Source organism: Protopterus annectens, chromosome 8.part1, assembly GCF_019279795.1.
Source record: "Protopterus annectens isolate FY-2018-M chromosome 8.part1, PAN1.0, whole genome shotgun sequence".
Taxonomy (NCBI): Eukaryota; Metazoa; Chordata; order Ceratodontiformes; family Protopteridae; genus Protopterus; species Protopterus annectens.
In genome coordinates this window covers 140016054-140033302 of record NC_056742.1, presented here as the reverse complement: position 1 = coordinate 140033302, position 17249 = coordinate 140016054, and the positions used below count along the sequence as shown (strand labels likewise).

The 17249-nt window shown below is 42.4% G+C and overlaps 1 protein-coding gene across 1 annotated transcript in view; it reads right to left on the bottom strand.

Moving 5' to 3' along the window:
- Window positions 1-526: 526 nt before the first annotated feature.
- Window positions 527-17249, bottom strand: part of NOB1 (NIN1 (RPN12) binding protein 1 homolog) — a gene marked incomplete in the record, with an annotated part of 517851 nt that continues 501128 nt past the window's right edge. The window contains 1 exon segment of the mRNA XM_044081784.1: window positions 527-1756. Within this exon segment, the coding sequence (XP_043937719.1) occupies window positions 1490-1756 (267 nt within the window).

The window sequence follows — 17249 nt, the reverse complement described above, 5'->3', positions numbered from 1 at the left end:
ACCCCTTCACATAATTTTCCAAAATCACACCCTTCTCCAATCACATAGCTTTTGAAACCACTTAGTACAAAGGAAATTAAACTACAAGACAAGCATACTGGTGGCACCAATTATTTAAAGAAAGAGGGCCGACATGTTATATCAAACTATTTCAAAAATTAAATAAAATAATTACTTTGGCTATAAATTACTGCACTATCCTTCATTAAAGTCTATCGATTTTACACCATATCTGAGAATATGCATACATCCACATGTCATTTTTCTCATCCTCATTTTTTTAACCACGCTTCCCAGTAGGCCACAGTCCTACTGGAAATGTGAGTTGTGTGCTATTCAGTATGCACATTTGATGCTAATTAGATGCTTAATCCTTTTTGGCTGGCTGCATTGACCGAGTTGTTGTACCCATTTTCTAATATTAAAAAGCTGAGAGGTATGCAACCAGGCATTAAAAAAAAGTCATTTAGCAACACATACGCATGCATGCACATATGCACAGACAGCCTGAAATAAAGAACTTGAGAAGGGAATACTTGAAAATATATTAAAAAACTTTGGTCATGGTATCATCTGCAACTAATTTGCTTTTTTTGAAAACTCTGACTCAGTGTTAATACTGCTTATACAAAATAAAAAAAAAAACTCTTGTAGAATTCTGAGGCAAATTAAAATCTAGTTGATACTGCCGTTTCCTGAAGCTTAAACACACCAATAGTAAAAATCTTTCTGTTTTGATCCATGAACTCTGTCTTACTCAATGGTTCCACAGTTAAGCAAGTGAGATAGCATGTTGTCAAATACAGCTGAGATCACAAACTGGAGTTCTTTTTAATTATTTTTAGATAACAGAGCCAGACTTAGGCCAATCTTTGCTGGTCAGATTGGATTGGGAGTTGGAGATAACACTTCTACAGTAACAGATCTGTTTACAAATCTTGCTTACCAGTTTCCCCCAGAAATCTGTTACATAAATCTTATTTACTTGTGCTGCAGAGAAAAATGTAACCTCTGTCCCACTGAGCTAACCGCAAAGAATGGGTTACGATGGAGTACACCAAATATCCTGAATGATGTGGATAAAATGCATTTTTAAAAAGTAACCAAAATTGTCTGCGACTGATTATGCATTTTTTGCAGTTCCTTTAGCCAGCAGTAATAAAGTCCAACTACATTTTTTTAAATAAGTTGATAAAGTTAGCCAGAATTCATAAACTGTAGCTCATAGCAAAAATAAAAATTTGCATGAACACAGCAGAAGATCCATCTTCTCATCTTTTGACAACTCTTTTTGTGCACCTCAAGTTGCTTTATTTAGCTACAGTGTGCACCACACACTGCAGTGACCTGCACTGATCCAAAGATTTTTCCCTTTAAGAAAACTTTATACTTTTAACTAATTGCATTTTCTAAAATATGGAACTGTATTTTATATTTGTAGTAAATTAGAAAATCTTGTAAAATATAACAGTCCTTCTGTCAGGATACTTCATCTCTTCACAAACTTTTTGGGCACAATATTTGGGTTCATTCGTCGACGTCCTGCTCCACAGCTGTTGTCTCGAATCTGCAGGTTTGCAGCTCTGCTGTAAATGTCATTTTCAACAAATGGAGACACACCTGCGATATAGTCTGGATCAAAAACATTAGTTTTTTGTCTGGCTTTCTTGGACAACCTTTGCTGTGGAAAGTTCTGATCGTCTACCAGGTGAGGGTTATTGGTATGTTTTCCACCTTTTGGTATTGGCAGAGAGTACTGAACAAAGAAAAAACACATTAGTTTGTTAGTTTGCTGCACTCGTAGCAATGTCACATTTACAGTACCAAACACTAAAATTAAAACTTCAGGCCAGTAAATATGAAATTATTTATCCAGCACAGAAGCAACACTATCAACTATAAGCTAATAATACATGTGACAAATGCTTACAAAAAGGCACCGAACCTGAATACTTTACAATAATCAGGTCATACATACAGCAGAACTACAAAAAAAGTGCAATTACAGATAATTCAGAGATGGTCTTTCACTTGTAATACAAGGAATGTACTGATAATGAAGAAAATTCCACTCCCCAAATCAAACAAAGAATCAAGTTTAAACTCTCTAGGCATAACAGTTTGTCCAAAATACATCAAAATTGTGTTGTCAAAAAAAAAAAAAAAAATTCTTGAACAAAGGAAACAGAACCAAGAAAGATGACAACAGGAAATGAAAATGCAGTGTTTTCTACTACAAAAGCTTCTCTCATTAAGACTGTCATGGTCAGTTTATTGAACTGAATCATCTTACCCTGAGGGATACGAAAGTAGCAGGTATCTTAACGTCGAATGCTACTTTAAAAGAAGAAACAACAAAGACTTAAACAGCCATTGACACTACTGAGGAAAAGTGAGAAAAAATATATGCAACTGCGTCTGGATTTTGTAAACATTTTACATATTGCTCTTTTTGAATACTACAGCCAAGTTGATCTTGGCACTTATATTTTTCGTTAATACTCAACCTCATCTGCCTCTACAGTTTTCACTCCATCTTTTCCCACAATGGAAATGCCCTATGATCTCAGATTAGAGAGAGAGGGCAACAGAAATATTAATTCAACCCATTCTCAAAGAAACTGTTATAAGCACAATGAATACTACGGCCTTGAAACCAGTAAGTTCAGCACATTTTACCTCAAAAGTAAATCATGAGAAAAGGAATGATGTAATGTAAGCTGAATGGTGCTTAAATATGTTGTCATAAAATGTTGGCTTTAAAAAGCAGTCTCTTGGCCATTTAAAAACTCGGCATCCCTTGGATCACCTTGTATGAAGGTATAACAACCAGGATACAGTACACCAACAAAATTTTAAATGGAATTCTGGACTACTATCCATATACAAACTGCAGATAAGCTGCAGACATCTCCACCCTTAATCGAGCCGAACATTTACTGATTATACTAAAAAAGAAATATGACCATGGTTGCAGAGATCCGTGCTCAAACTGCTTCAAAAATGTCACATCAATGCTCCTTAGCTAAGGCTAGAGACAAATAAAAATTTCTGTATAGTTCTAAGAGTAATGCAGCTTATTATGCTTATGTGATGAAATAAAAACAAATTTAGTCAATGGTCCTCATAGTCTGTCCCACTTAATTTCTGCAAATATAGTTACTGCAAGGGAAAAAGGCCCATTCCTACATCACTGCATAGTTAAAGTTCAAAATTAGTCTTGCTTCGTCTGATGTCTGCCAAAGTACAGTTTTGTACCTACCATAAATGTAGATGTCCGAACTGGATAGCATCTGCAGTCATAACAAATGGGTTGTCCTGTCGTCAGGCAGCCCTTCGGTCAGCCGGATTCCAAAGTCTGGGTCCGGCTTTGGCTGATGTCGCACTTCACCCGACGTCATCTCTGCTGGTCTTCGGGTATAAAGGCATCAGCCGACGCCATTTTCCTCAGTGTTTCTTGCCCCAGATGCCAGTTGCCCTCTTGGAAGGCTAAATTTTGGATAAATGCCAATGTTTCCAAAAAGATAGAAGGCAAACACAAAAAATAAGCATGTATGTACATATATACAAACAAATACACCATAAGAGACTCCCCCCCCCAGCTAGCTATTTGGAGGGTAAATACCCTAGGAGTACCACAGAGGGGAAGGAGGGAGGGTAATCCTGACTGCAGATGCTATCCAGTTCGGACATCTACATTTATGGTAGGTACAAAACTGTACTATGTCCTTCATGGATGCATCTGCAGTCATAACAAATGGGTAGAATACCATAGCCAACTAGGGGAGGAGGAAGAAAAAATTATGGTGTGGTTAGGATCCCTTGCAGTACAGCAGTGGCAAACCCTGCTCGGGATCTAGAATACAGAGGTAAATTATAATGCTTGGCAAATATATGTATGGAGGTCCAAGTAGCCGCCTCAATAATGTCCTTGGTTGCCACTCCTCGTAAGAAAGCTGTGGTAGTGGCTGTAGCCCTTGTAGAATGTGGCCTTATGTTCTGTGGAATTGGTTTTCCATGGTAGGAGTAACAGAATCTTATGCAATTTCCTATCCATTTGGAGATTGTCTGTTTGGAAATTGCTTTTCCTTCCCTTCCTGTTGCATAGGCTACAAAAAGCTGGTCAGTTTTTCTGTTACTTTTGGTTCTGTCCAGGTAGTAGCGTAGCTGTCTATGTACATCCAAGGTATGCAGCATTCTTTCCCTCTGTTTTGTGGATTGGGGAAGAAGGTAGGTAGGTGGATTGCCTGGTTTAAAGACACTCTGGATACCACCTTATGCATAAATGTAGGATTAGTTCTCATGGACACCCTATCTTGATGGAAGATTAGGAAGGGTTGTACTGCCATTAAGGCCTGTAGTTCAGAAACCCTCCTTGCTGAGGTAATTGCCAGTAGGAAAGCAGTTTTCCATGACAGGTGCTGTAGATCTGCTGTTGCTGCTGGTTCAAACGGAGGGAGTGTCAACTTTTCTAGCACAAAGTTCAAGTCCCATGCTGGTAATGGTGGTTTCCTAGGAGGTTTTACATTCTTGATCCCTCTGAGGAACCGCCTGAGTAGAGGATGTGAAAAGACAGGTGGATCAAAGCTGTATTCTGCTGAAATAGCTGATGCATGTATCTTGATGGAGGAATAGGACAGGCCTGTATGTAGAAGCTCTGCCAAATACTCCAGAATGTTAGCAATATCTATATTCGACACATCTTTTCCTCTTTCAGCACTCCAAATGACAAACCTTTTCCATTTTCCTGCATAGTTCCTTCTTGTTGAAGGTCTGCGGGCTTCAAGGATAATGTCTTTAACCCTTTGGGAAAGATCTGGATTAGTTGCTGCTATGTGATGTTCCAGGCAGTCAGTTGCAAAGTTTTTAGGTTTGGATGCATGATGCTGTAGTTGTTCTGAGTTAACATCAAAGGCATCAGGGGTATTGACCACATTTTCTCCTGAGACATGCTCCTCAGCAATGGGTACCAGTGTTGTCTTGGCCAGTTCGGAGCTATCAGGATTATCCTTGGGCGTTCCTCTTTGATTTTCAGTAATACCTTGTGTATCAAGGGAAGAGGTGGAAATGCATATGCTGTCAGACCTTTCCAGCTGAAGGAGAGCGAATTCACCTTCCATGCAAGTGGGTGGAATGTCCTTGTGCAGAATTTTTTGAGCTGGTGATTGAGAGGGGAAGCGAATAGATCTATTTGTGGCATTCCCCATTTCTTTGTGATGGTCTTGAAGATGTCCGGGTGTAGCATCCATTCGTGAGCATCCGAGGTGGTTCTGCTTAACATGTCTGCTAGGGTGTTCTCTTTTCCCGGTACAAATATTGCCTGTAACTGGATGTTGTAGCCGAGTGCCAGATTCCAAAGGTCCAAAGTCATTCTGCATAGGGGGTATGAATGAGTGCCTCCCTGTTTGTTGATGTACCACATGACTGTGGTGTTGTCTGTCCTTATCATCAAATGGCCTTCTTTGAGGAATGGTCTGAATTTTTGGATTGCCAGTTTTACTGCCAGCATTTCTTTTTGGTTTATGTGCAGGTGCAGCTGGTCCTGAGTCCACAATCCTTGTACGCATTTGTCTAGCATGTGCGCCCCCCATCCTAGGTCTGAGGCGTCTGTTGTGATGGTTTGGCTTGTTCGAAAGTTGTGGAAGGGTAGGCCTGGGTTTGACTGGCATGCTTGAGCCCACCATAGGAACTCCTGTTTTAGGCATGGGATTAGTGGTATTTCTGCTTCTAGGCTGTGCCTGTGTTGAGACCATAAATTCTTTAGGTACCACTGTAGTTTTCTCATATGCAGTCTGGCATGTGGGACCAAGATTATGCATGATGCCATGAAGCCCAAGGCCTGCAGAACTTTTCTTGCTGTTAGTTTGTTCTGTTTTGTTAATGCCAAGAAATAAAGAGGGAGTTCTTTTTGTTTTCTGCAGTTAGGAATGCCATTTGTTTTACTGTGTCCAATTCCGCGCCCAAGAATGTTCTTGTTTGGGATGGTATCAGCCTTGACTTTTGTAAATTGACTGTGTATCCCAGGGCTTGTAGCAAGTAAATGACCCTTTGTAAATCTGTTGTCAGCTTGCTTTTGTTGTCCGCTTGTAGCAGGCAGTCGTCCAGGTATGGATAAATTTGGATTCCCTGTAGTCTGCAGTGAGCGATTACTGATGCCAGGCATTTTGTGAATACTCTGGGCGCAGTAGATAAGCCAAAGGGCAATGCTGAGAATTGATAATGCTCTGATCCTGCAAGAAATCTGAGGTATCTTCTGCAATTTGGTCAAATGGGGACGTGCAGGTATGCCTCCTTGAGATCTAGAGTTACCAGCCAACACTCCTTGCCCAGCATGGGAAGAAGTTGCTGTAGGGTCAGCATTTTGAATTTTGGGACAATGATATATGTGTTTAAGATGGACAGGTCGAGAATAGGTCTCCAACGTTTTTCTTTTCTTGGTACTAGGAAGAGTCTGGAATAGAATCCTTTGCCCTGTTCTGTTATTGGTACTCTTTCCACAGCTCTCATCTTTGTTAATTCCGTTATCTGCTGTAGAGCTTCTATTTTTGATTTGGAGGCAGGTTTGGCATTCCTCTTTTTACTGGTAAGGTGTGGAAGTGGAACCGGTAGCCTTGGTCTATGGTTTGCAAAATCCACTTGTCTTTTGTGATATAGTGCCAATTTTTGAAAATAAGGCTAATTTTCCGCCTAATGGTGCTGCTATTTGCTCCCTGGTAGGCGGAGTTAGAGCCAAGTCACTGTGATTGTCTTGTTGCAGTGGTAGTGGTTGTGTCTGTGCCTCTGTTATTACCTTGCCACTGTCGTCCTCTGTAGGCACCTCCTCTGGATTGATTTCTGCCTCTGAGCGTCTATTCCTGCCCCTTTGGGATCTTGTGGAGTCAGGAAAGGACCAATTTTTGGCAGGCCAGTTCCTGCTAAACCTTGGGGGCTGAACCTGTAAGAAATCTTTAACTGTTTGTACAGATTTTGCCTTTTCTTCCATTTTCTTCATTACCTGCTGGGCAGGTGTACCAAATAAACTGGCCTTATCCATAGGAGCATCTAATAGCTTAGCTTTAACATGATCCGGTAAGACCTGCTCTTTCAACCATGCATGTCTTCTTATCACTGTGCCAGTCATGGCTGATCTAAATGAAGCCTCCAGTGCATCATAGCCACATTTTAAGGAATGGTTACTAACCTGTTGTATGTTATTCACCATTTCTAATACATATTTCTTATCTATAGATTCATCAGAGGATACTTTTTTAGTTAACTGATCAAGCATAAACTCTTGGTATTGGATCAGGTGAAACTGACAGTTTAAAGCTCTAGCTGAGAGAGTAGCAGAGGTGTAAACTTTTTTCCCCCATCTGTCCAAGGACCTGGATTCCCTTTCTGAAGGAATAGGGTTTTTTGCTGTGGTCGAGGCTACTGCCTTAGGCCCCTGGGAAATAGTTTCGGGGTCTGCCAGTGGGGCCTTGTATAGGTGATGATGAGTGTCTGGAACCCCGTAAAATCTATCAGGTTTGGCAGGGGCTGGAGGTAAAGAATCAGGAGCAGTGCAGACATCATTAAATGCATCATCCACAACAGGCAAAACAGGAGGTATAGCTAAGGGCCTATGTTGTGGTAAATGCAGAAAAGTCCTAAGCCTATTTCTTGAATCTGAGAAATCTTGTTCCTGCCATTGAAATTGTTCTCTCATGGCATGTAAGGTTTCCCCAAAGGAAAATTCCTCTGGTGGAGAGGCGGCTGGAATGGATTCTTCAGCATCGGAGTCTTCATAAGTAGAAAAAGGATCCTCTGGCTGTTCTGTAATGTCGGAGTCATCCGCAGAATCATCAGAGGACACTGGCTCGGGGGGCTCTGTCCAAGGTCTCTTTTCTGGGGGCTGAGAGGCCCTGTCTGGGTGAGATTGGGATCCCCTAATTAAGGATATTAAATCTTCTGCCAGAGTAAGCATTTGTGAACTAGAAGTGGGCCTGTGTGAGGGAGGTTTAACAGGCACTGACTTAGCAGATTTGGCTGCTTTAGCCCTGGCAAAGGCCTTGATAGACATGGCTGCAGGGGGTCTAGCAGCACCACGTGCTGGGGTAGAAACATCCAAAGGGATGGTTGTCTGATAACTCACTAGAAACCACAGTTGTAGGCAAAATTTCTGAGGCCGATTCAGGTAAGGTAGCAGGAGCCTCAGTAGTAGCCATGGATTCGGCTGAAGATTGACCAGTTTTCTCGGTTTCGGCCGAAACCGAGACACTCGCGGCTTGCTTAACCGTGGTTTCGGCCGAAACCATGGACCGCGAGTGTCGGTCTTCTTCCTTGCGTTTTTTAACAATTTGGGTAGTCGGAGGATCCGACGGCATAATGTCAGCAAAGTCTGAGCCGAAAAACTGTTCAGCAAACTCCGACCGACGCCTTAGCGTTCGTCGGTTGAAGGAAGCGCAGGCCGAACAGGCTGCTACGTCGTGGTCTGGGCCTAAGCAAGGCAGACAATAAGAGTGGAAATCTTTATGAGGTATTTGTTTCCCACAAGTTAAACAGTTATTGACTTTTTCTGACATCGGCTGAGGCAAGAAAGAGTCCCCAACGGGTACTTAGCTTTTAGAAGTCTTCGAAGTAGTATTCGGTAGTAGTAATCTCTGGATCTGACCGACCGGCACTTGCGAACAGCTTCTGCTTCGGGCGCCACGTGGCAAGAAAGACTGAGGAAAATGGCGTCGGCTGATGCCTTTATACCCGAAGACCAGCAGAGATGACGTCGGGTGAAGTGCGACATCAGCCGAAGCCGGACCCAGACTTTGGAATCCGGCCGACCGAAGGGCTGCCTGACGACAGGACAACCCATTTGTTATGACTGCAGATGCATCCATGAAGGACATCAAGTAACTACCAAAGAGTTTAACTTTTTACCTGTCAGTTGACCTTTGTGGGAAACACCTCTTTGATAGTTTCCTGCAGCTGGGTTCATTCTCTCCATGAGCTATAGTTTGGCATTTTTCTGAGAAGACCCCACACTACGGATGCAGATGCTGAATTATTATACCAGCTACAGAAATGTGCCCAAATCCCAGAACACAAAAGCTCATCTTGAACTACTACTGTGCACACTTAAACCATACCAATAAACAGTAGTAAAGAATGTTCAACAAAACTGTAAAAAGTAATAGAAAAGTAAATACCTGCCAAACTTTCAGAGAACCACAGAAGTTGGATGGTAGAACTGACCACAAGTGGACAGGGATGTTATCTGTGACTCAAAAGTAGATCGACTTGTAGATCAACTGTTACACAAAGCAATCTGTGTCTGACAGGGATATTAATTCCCTTATAATCCTCACCGTCCAAGGCATTTCTACACTGATAGAATGGACTCAAATTGTTTTACATTACCTTTTTTTCCTTATATTTTTGATGCAAGATAGCACCTCCACCTAATATTTCAAACTTACTTTAGCATTTTGCTTCTGGAGAAATATTTCATATCCAAAACGTTAAGTAAATTGTCTAAACACACACAAGCACGTGTACGCAAGCACAAACACTCAGAAGGCAGCATTCCCTAAGGAAGCGAATTTATGAACATGTTTATGACATTAATAAGGCAAATTAAAAGAGTGCTTTTAAAAACATGTTCTTTTATGCAAGAATTTTTACAAAATTTTATTTTGGTATTGTTGAAATTTTAACATCCAACCCAAAAGGTGTAGCCTGAGAAATGTGACAAATATAAAAAAAAAAAACTGCTATGAGAGTTTAGTTTTAACACGTCCAACAAACCAGGTATAAATGATTAGGTTTCTATTAACCCTGTACTGAAAGTTGAGTGCAGCATACCTGCGACAGTGTTACAAAACTGATATGAATCACTATACAATATTTTTATCATTTAGAGCTATATTAGATTTATCAACTGTATATGGTACATGTCTACATAATGTATGGTGCACTTAAGTTTATGGTTTGGGTTCAATACTTCAAAAATCTTTTTGTTTATCTATATTTACAGCTTGCATCAGATATAATCCATTGGCATTTTAAGGCTTTACATGCTTAAACTTATATTTTACTTATTAGCCAAGATTTTTTACATGGTATGTTGGACGGAGTTATATTTGGGCAATCTTTAAAATGATATCATTACGTGATTGGTTATGTACAATATGTTATTCAAAGACGTGAAAGTTGAGTTTCTTAGTTCTGATGAAATCCAAAAGTAATCATGCTGAAAGAAGTGCTTAACTTTATTTTTACTAAAATTAATTCTAGTAGTGTGGGGGTCTATATTAGATAACCGAAAGAGCAAGTCAGCGAACGCTCACATGAGCGAAAACGCCAGTAATCGAACTCCTTATTATGGGGGGCTGTGCCCCCACCCCCCTCTAATTATATATTCTAACTCAGAGGTTGCACTACAGTGAGGAAAAGGCAAATATCCCACTCCTCACTGTACCCCAAACCCACAAACACCCTTTCGATTCTTGGCGTTTTCACTTGTGAGCATTCGCTGACTTGCTCTTTCGGTTATCTAATATAGACCCGTGTGGGACATACCAGCACCTACTTATTTACTTTGTGTGAACACTACCTGCATGGCTCTTTGGTGCCACAGAAGGCATAGCTATGTCATGTCAAATCTGTCTGCCCACCATTGCTCATTTATTCTGATTTGTTCAGATTTTTCTTCTAACCACTCCTTGAGTTGCAGAATCAGAAGGAACGTCAGTCAAAAAGAATGATGGAATCTCATATGCCATAGTAAGAGCATACCCACCATCACCCCACATCTGTCCTGTTGCATTAAGCAAAGAAAGGGTAGGACCATATTTTTCTGAATGGAAGGAAGTTTGATCTGTAGATTGCCCCCAATAACGGAAAATCTGGACCAGGCAATTTCTGAACTGGCAGTTTAGGAAAGTACTAGAAGAGTATTTCACTATCAGTTTGCTCATTTCACTTGGGAAGTGAACTGCTGAGAAAGTGTGTGATGCTTCTGACTATGATTCACTGCTGTGTGTTCATCTCTACACAAGGGTTATGGATGACTGCCACCACCCCATCCTTGCCTGTTTAAATATAGCATAGATTGGCTATATGGTCAAAATGAGTACTCCCGGCTGCATCTTTATCTCCATGGCCTTCAGGGCCAGGACAACTGCTGATTGATCCAACTGGTTTACATGGAGATCAGCCATCATGGGAAACCACACCCTTACAGATAGGGAGCTAAAAATAAAAATGGGCACCCCACCATACGAGCAAAATGCCCACCAGTATCTGCACCTGTGATGTGTTTTGCTACAGCACTGGAAGGCTCAACATCCACCACTGTAATATCTGGCAAAAAGGACTGAACCTGTCAGAATGTGGCAATTCAGCAACCATGAGTACCTCACATTCCATTCCAACACCCACATCCTTGGCCAGGCACACAGCACTATGAAGAATGTGGCATTTTTCAAGCCCAGTAGGGTCTGGGAATAAACACTGCAGTGCATCTTCCCTCCAAGGGCAGGACTATACAGCTGTGTACCTATGATGGCTATTTTCTAACACCTAGGTCATAAGACCTCTCTCAGTTTACAAGTACTCTCAACAGCTGGCAACAGTGAAAAACAAACATTGCAAGGATCCTTCTAGGGAATCCTTGAACTAGCCCTCCAGCAGCCAATCATCCAGACAGAGGAATGCAGAATTCCATCTTCTGCAAGGCTTCAGCCTTCATAGTCAACACCTTGGTAGATAACCTGGATGCTGAAAGGAAGCTCACCTAGCAGCATATTATAATGAGGTGACACCCACTCAGTACAAACTGGAGGGAAAAAAAAAAAAAAAACATTAAGGACCCCACACAATGCGTCAAATGTCAGACATATCTGGCAATGTCATTCAGGTTCCATAGCCCACAAGGACAACTAGAATTAATGTAAAATTAAGTGAAAATAGGGAGGAACACGCATGACGTGTGAAGCAACTCTGCCTGGTGCCCTGCAGAGTTCTACAGCAGCAGAGAGACGAGAGACAAGAGAGACTTTGGAGTGATTAAATATAATTTTTCTGCATTTTCTTGCTGCCTTTAGCTAATTCTGCCTAAAACGCAGATTTTCTAGAGTTTCTGTGATTTAAAAAGCTTGTTTCAGCTAGATATTGTACTTTTTTTACTGCCTGCACTTTAACAAAGTTGTTTTTGTGTTTAAATTACCCGTTTAACTGTTGTAGGCTACACACTCAAGTGTGATTGCCATTTCTGTGCATTTAGTGTTTTTTTGATTGTATCTGCTTTATTTTCTGAAAAAAAATATATATATATATATACTTGTTTTCCCGCCTTTCTAAGCTAGTTTAGTCCAGTTTTCAGGTTAGTGCTGAATTCAGGGCTGTGTTACAAGTTTCTGTGTTTGCACATACCTTACTTGGATAGAAGAAAGTTTCTCTTTTCACTGTGAGAGAGGGAGCTTTGAGCAGCCTATCTGTCCCTGGAGGAGTGGTTTCAGCCCAGAAATTAGTAGTTTATTGGCCATTTTGGGCTAATATATATCTCTCATTTCCCTGCTGTAAAACCTGCATTTGCGCGGATTTGCACGCTGGGCAGCGCTGGTTAGCCAGGGTATAAGTATTCCCGGCTCCACAAAGTGTACTCTTCAATTTTTCCCTTGGAACTAGACAAATTTTCAACTTAAGCACGCAAATCATTCACTTCTCATCCCTGCACTTGCCCAAAACTCATAGCAAGCACCAATAAACCTTAGCACTAGACCCCCCTATACTGTAGAGAAGGACAAGGCTCTCTATTCGACCTTACCAGCCAATCAGTAAAACTGTTCACTGTACCTATCCAGGCATGTCCAAAGGGCAGTTTCAGGTGTACGCTCCAGTCCAACTGGCGAATCTGGGCATTTTGAGGCAATGTTACAATTGCCTAATGTACACAGACAACCCTCTCCTCCTTCCACCAAACACTAATACATGCGAGAGATGCAATTATACAGTCAAACTGGAGGCTAAGCTCTCTCAAACGAAGACTGGACCAGGCAGTCGAGGAGAAGGGAATTACTTGCATCACACCACCAGTCTCACACAGACCTATGAAACCAGCACTGGCAAAAAACACACAAAAACATACTCTGGCTCTAAATAAAAATCTGCAAAAGCAACAGAGACCTCCAAAGCAGACATCCAAGCAACCTCCAAAGCAGACATCCAAGCAACCTACACCCCCCCCCCCAACACAAACCATGAAACACATACTTCACAAAACCAGTGTGCCACACAATCACAGCCCTTAAGGAAAAATAACATACCCAACACACTAGTAATAGGAGACTCTATAGTCAGGCACACTGATGTCCCACTCACTAGGCTGAACAAGGAGAAGGTTACTGTTTAGTTGCCTGTTGGGTGCCAGGATCCACCACATAACACAAGCACTCAGGTCACTCCAGAACAAGTACAAATATGACTCTGTCATTGTCCATGTTGATGTGAATGACCTGAGCCATACCTCCCTGGACTACATGAAGAGACATGATCACGTAGCCCAGGCTGGTATGACCCTGACCCTGAGTAGCATCCTGCCCTCACCAAGAATGATACCATGGTATAGAGAAAAAATTATCAATTTCAACAATTGGCTAAGCTTCTGGTGTCATTCAAAGGGAATCCAGTGTCTGCCAGCCTGGGATGACATGCTCGACAAGTCACACTGCTTTGCTAGAGATGGCTTGCACCTGTCACCCTTAGGCTTTCGAATACTGGCCAAGGCTCTTGCCACCCCCATAGTGCCTTTTTCAGGCAAGGCTCAAAAGACAAACCCACTGCTGTAAATAGCACAAGTAACAAAAAACTGACGGTAATGCTGCTCAATGCCAGAAGTCTAAACCTCAAAATGCACACACTTGAGGCACTCCTCAGTATGGAGAAAACCGATATATGTGCAGTAACAGAAACATGGTTTAAGGCTCCAGAGCACCCCAGCACTACCAGGCTACAACTCATACCATACATTTCGGCAACAAAACCCAGACCGAAAAACAAAAGGCGTGGGAGCACCCATATTCATCAAGGATACCCACACCTCCAGGTTAGTGGCACAGCACGATGCTTCAGAGATCATCCACATGCAACTAACAATGGGCAAAACTGCTATTCAAATTATAGCGTGCTACAGATCACCCACCATGTCCCAGGACCCCCACTCCGCATTTCTGGAAACACTGGGAAACAAAGGTCCTACCAAACACCGTGATATTGGGTGATTTCAATTATCCAAACGTTAACTGGGAGAACTACTCGAGTACGAACTCCCTGGCCCAACATTTCCTAGAATTTATAAACTCAAACGCCCTGGATCAACTGGTTAACACCCCCACCAGAGGTGACAACATATTGGACCTGGTCATCACCAACATGGGTGACCAGTGTTCCACAACCCCTCGCTGGTTAGATCTGACCATAAACTAATCACTCTGGATATCCACATTCCGCCACCACCCCCGGTCAAAGAAACCACTGTGAAAAACTTTTCAAAAGCAAACTTCACGTAACTTAAGACCGAGGTGGGAGGTTTCAAAGCCCCCATGCTAAAGGAGAACGCTGTCCAAGCTGCAAAATCCTTTAATAATGCACTCTACGGGCACCTACAAGAATGCATGGATCGTGCTATCCCAAACAAAACCAAGACTCGCTCCTCCAAGAAAAGGAGACCAGTCTGGTGGACCCCTGCCATAAACAAGCTATAGGTTCATAGGTTGATACTGAGCTATCTTCCCGAAGGCATATATTAGCCCAGCCACGTTGTGTGGTATTCACTGCCCCTTTAGTAGTTCCCTAGACCCTTGTACTAGCAAGCTAGTACCATTGGCCCCTATCTAGTAGTGCTGTTGGTGTGATCCCCGGTGTGAACTTTCTGTTACCCATCCACTCATCAAGGTTTCTCTTGAAGAGGAATAGTGAGGGACTCTGTCTTATGTAGATCGGGACCCTATTCCATAGTAAGGGAAGTCTCTGAGAAGGGAATCTATCCCTCCAGCATGTTCTATTCATTGTTGTGTTGAGGTTTATATCCCTAGAGCGTGTAGCTCGAGTAGATTTGGTTTTGCTAAGATGGAGCATGTTCAACAATTCTGGGTTGAACATGGCTCTGTGCACTTAAGACAGAGATCGCCTCTGAGAAAGCGGTATGCAACAGAGAACAGTCTTAGCTTTTTCTATCGTGCTGCATAGGGCAACTGTTTGACGCCAGTAATTCTCTTGGTTAGGTACCTCTGTGGTCTCTCCAGCTGCTGGAGATGTCTAGCCAGGTACATTCCAATTGGTGCATTGTACTCAATAATGGGTCTGATGAGGGAAGAGTAGAGGGGCACCATTACATCCTTAGATCTTGATGCGAACCCTTTCATGATCAGATGGGTCACAGAAGGATTTTCTAACCAATTTGGCAACATGGTTATCAAAGGAAAGCTGGCTATCTACTTGGGTCCCTAGATCCCTTATTTCTTCTTCAGATTTCAGGGGATTACCTCCTATGTTGTAGTTTGCAGGTACTCTGTTTTTTCCAAAGGGGATTACTAAGCATTTTTTGCATTTAGCTTGAGACCATGGCTTTGACACCATGCATCAGTCTCATTTAGGCCCTTCTGGAGGATCTCCATGTCTGCCGGAGACTCTATTATAGCACCCAGTTTGCAGTCGTCTGCAAACTTAGTCAGCCACAGCCCTTCCGTGCTTGCCTGTACTTCTGAGAAGTATATGCCAAACAGGAGGGGCCCCAGGACAGAGCCCTGAGGCACACCACTCATTACTGGTCTGGATTCGGACATAGATCCCGCTACTCTTACTTTATGGGATCTGTCTGAGAGCCAGTTTGCGATCCATCTTGTGAAGTAAGGGTTTATGCCCAGGCTGGTGAGCTTATCAATAATACCCGAATGGGGAATGGTGTCAAATGCTTAGCAAGGTCAAGGTAAGCAGTGTGTACCTCCTTTCCTTTATCTATAGCCTGAGTAACTGTCTCAAAGAAATCCACCAGGTTCAGGAGGCATGATCTGCCCTTGACTAAGCCGAACTGTGTGGGGTCCAGCGACTGGAGGTTCCCAATCTCTCCATTTAGGAGTTCCATAATGATTCGCTCCATAGCCTTACAGATCAGACTGGTCAGGCTTATAGGTCGGTAGTTTCCAGGGACACCATCTGGTCTCATGGAGGCAGTGTTTTTAGCTTTAGATAGAGCCTTGTTAACCAATGTATCATTAATAATTGGACTTGCACAATCCCCTGGAATGGTAATAGGCCCTGTAGGTGGTGGTGGTGGGGGGGAATTTGCACTGAACCTGTCAGCCAAGATGTTGGCAATGTCAGAAGGGTCAGTGTATTTTGTTCCATTTTGTACTAGCTCAAAACAGACCTGAGCGTTGCAATTTAGATTTTTGATGTAGCCATAGAAGGCCTTATGGTTATCTTTGGCAACTTTCTTTTCAAAATTAGCTTTAGTTGACTTGATGAGGGCCCTCAATTTCTTACTAATGCTGATCAAGGATGATTTTTCTACTTGAGATTTGGCCTTTTTTTGTATAAGTCTCCTCCTTTTATTGTAAAGTTTGCTTATGGCCGGGGTCCACCAGACTGGTTTCTTCTTGCTTGAGGAAGGAGTCTTGGTTTTATTTGGGATAGCACGGTCCATGCAATCCTGAAGATGCATATAGAATGCCTTGGTGTAGGATTCCGCATCCTGGATATCATTATCCTTCTGCAAGGAAATAGTGAAGCTTTCCACTTCGGATGCAAGTAGTTTGAAGTTTGCTTTGGAAAGGTTTTTGACTGGTTTTTTTTGACTGGGGGAGGTGGAGGGATGAGGATGTCCAGGGTTATCAGTCTGTGGTCGGATCTGACCGAGGAGGGAGTGATAACGGGTGTGGTACAGTGGGGCACCCATATTTGTGATGACTAAATCCAATATGTTGTCCCCTCTAGTGGGGGAACATACTAGTTGTTAAAGGGCATTTGAATTTATAAATTCTATGAATCGCTGAGCACAGGAGTTGGAACATTGGTAGTTCGCCCAGTCTATACCAGGGTAGTTGAAATCACCCAAGATTATGGTGTTGGGTAGGACCTTTATATTTTCCAATGTCTCAAGGAATGCAGAGTGAGCATCTTGGGACATGGTGGGCGATCTATAACCGGCTACGACTTGAAATGTGGTTTTGCCTGCTGATAGTTGCGCATGGATGATCTCCGGGGCATTATGCTGCGCTACTAACCTGGAGATATGG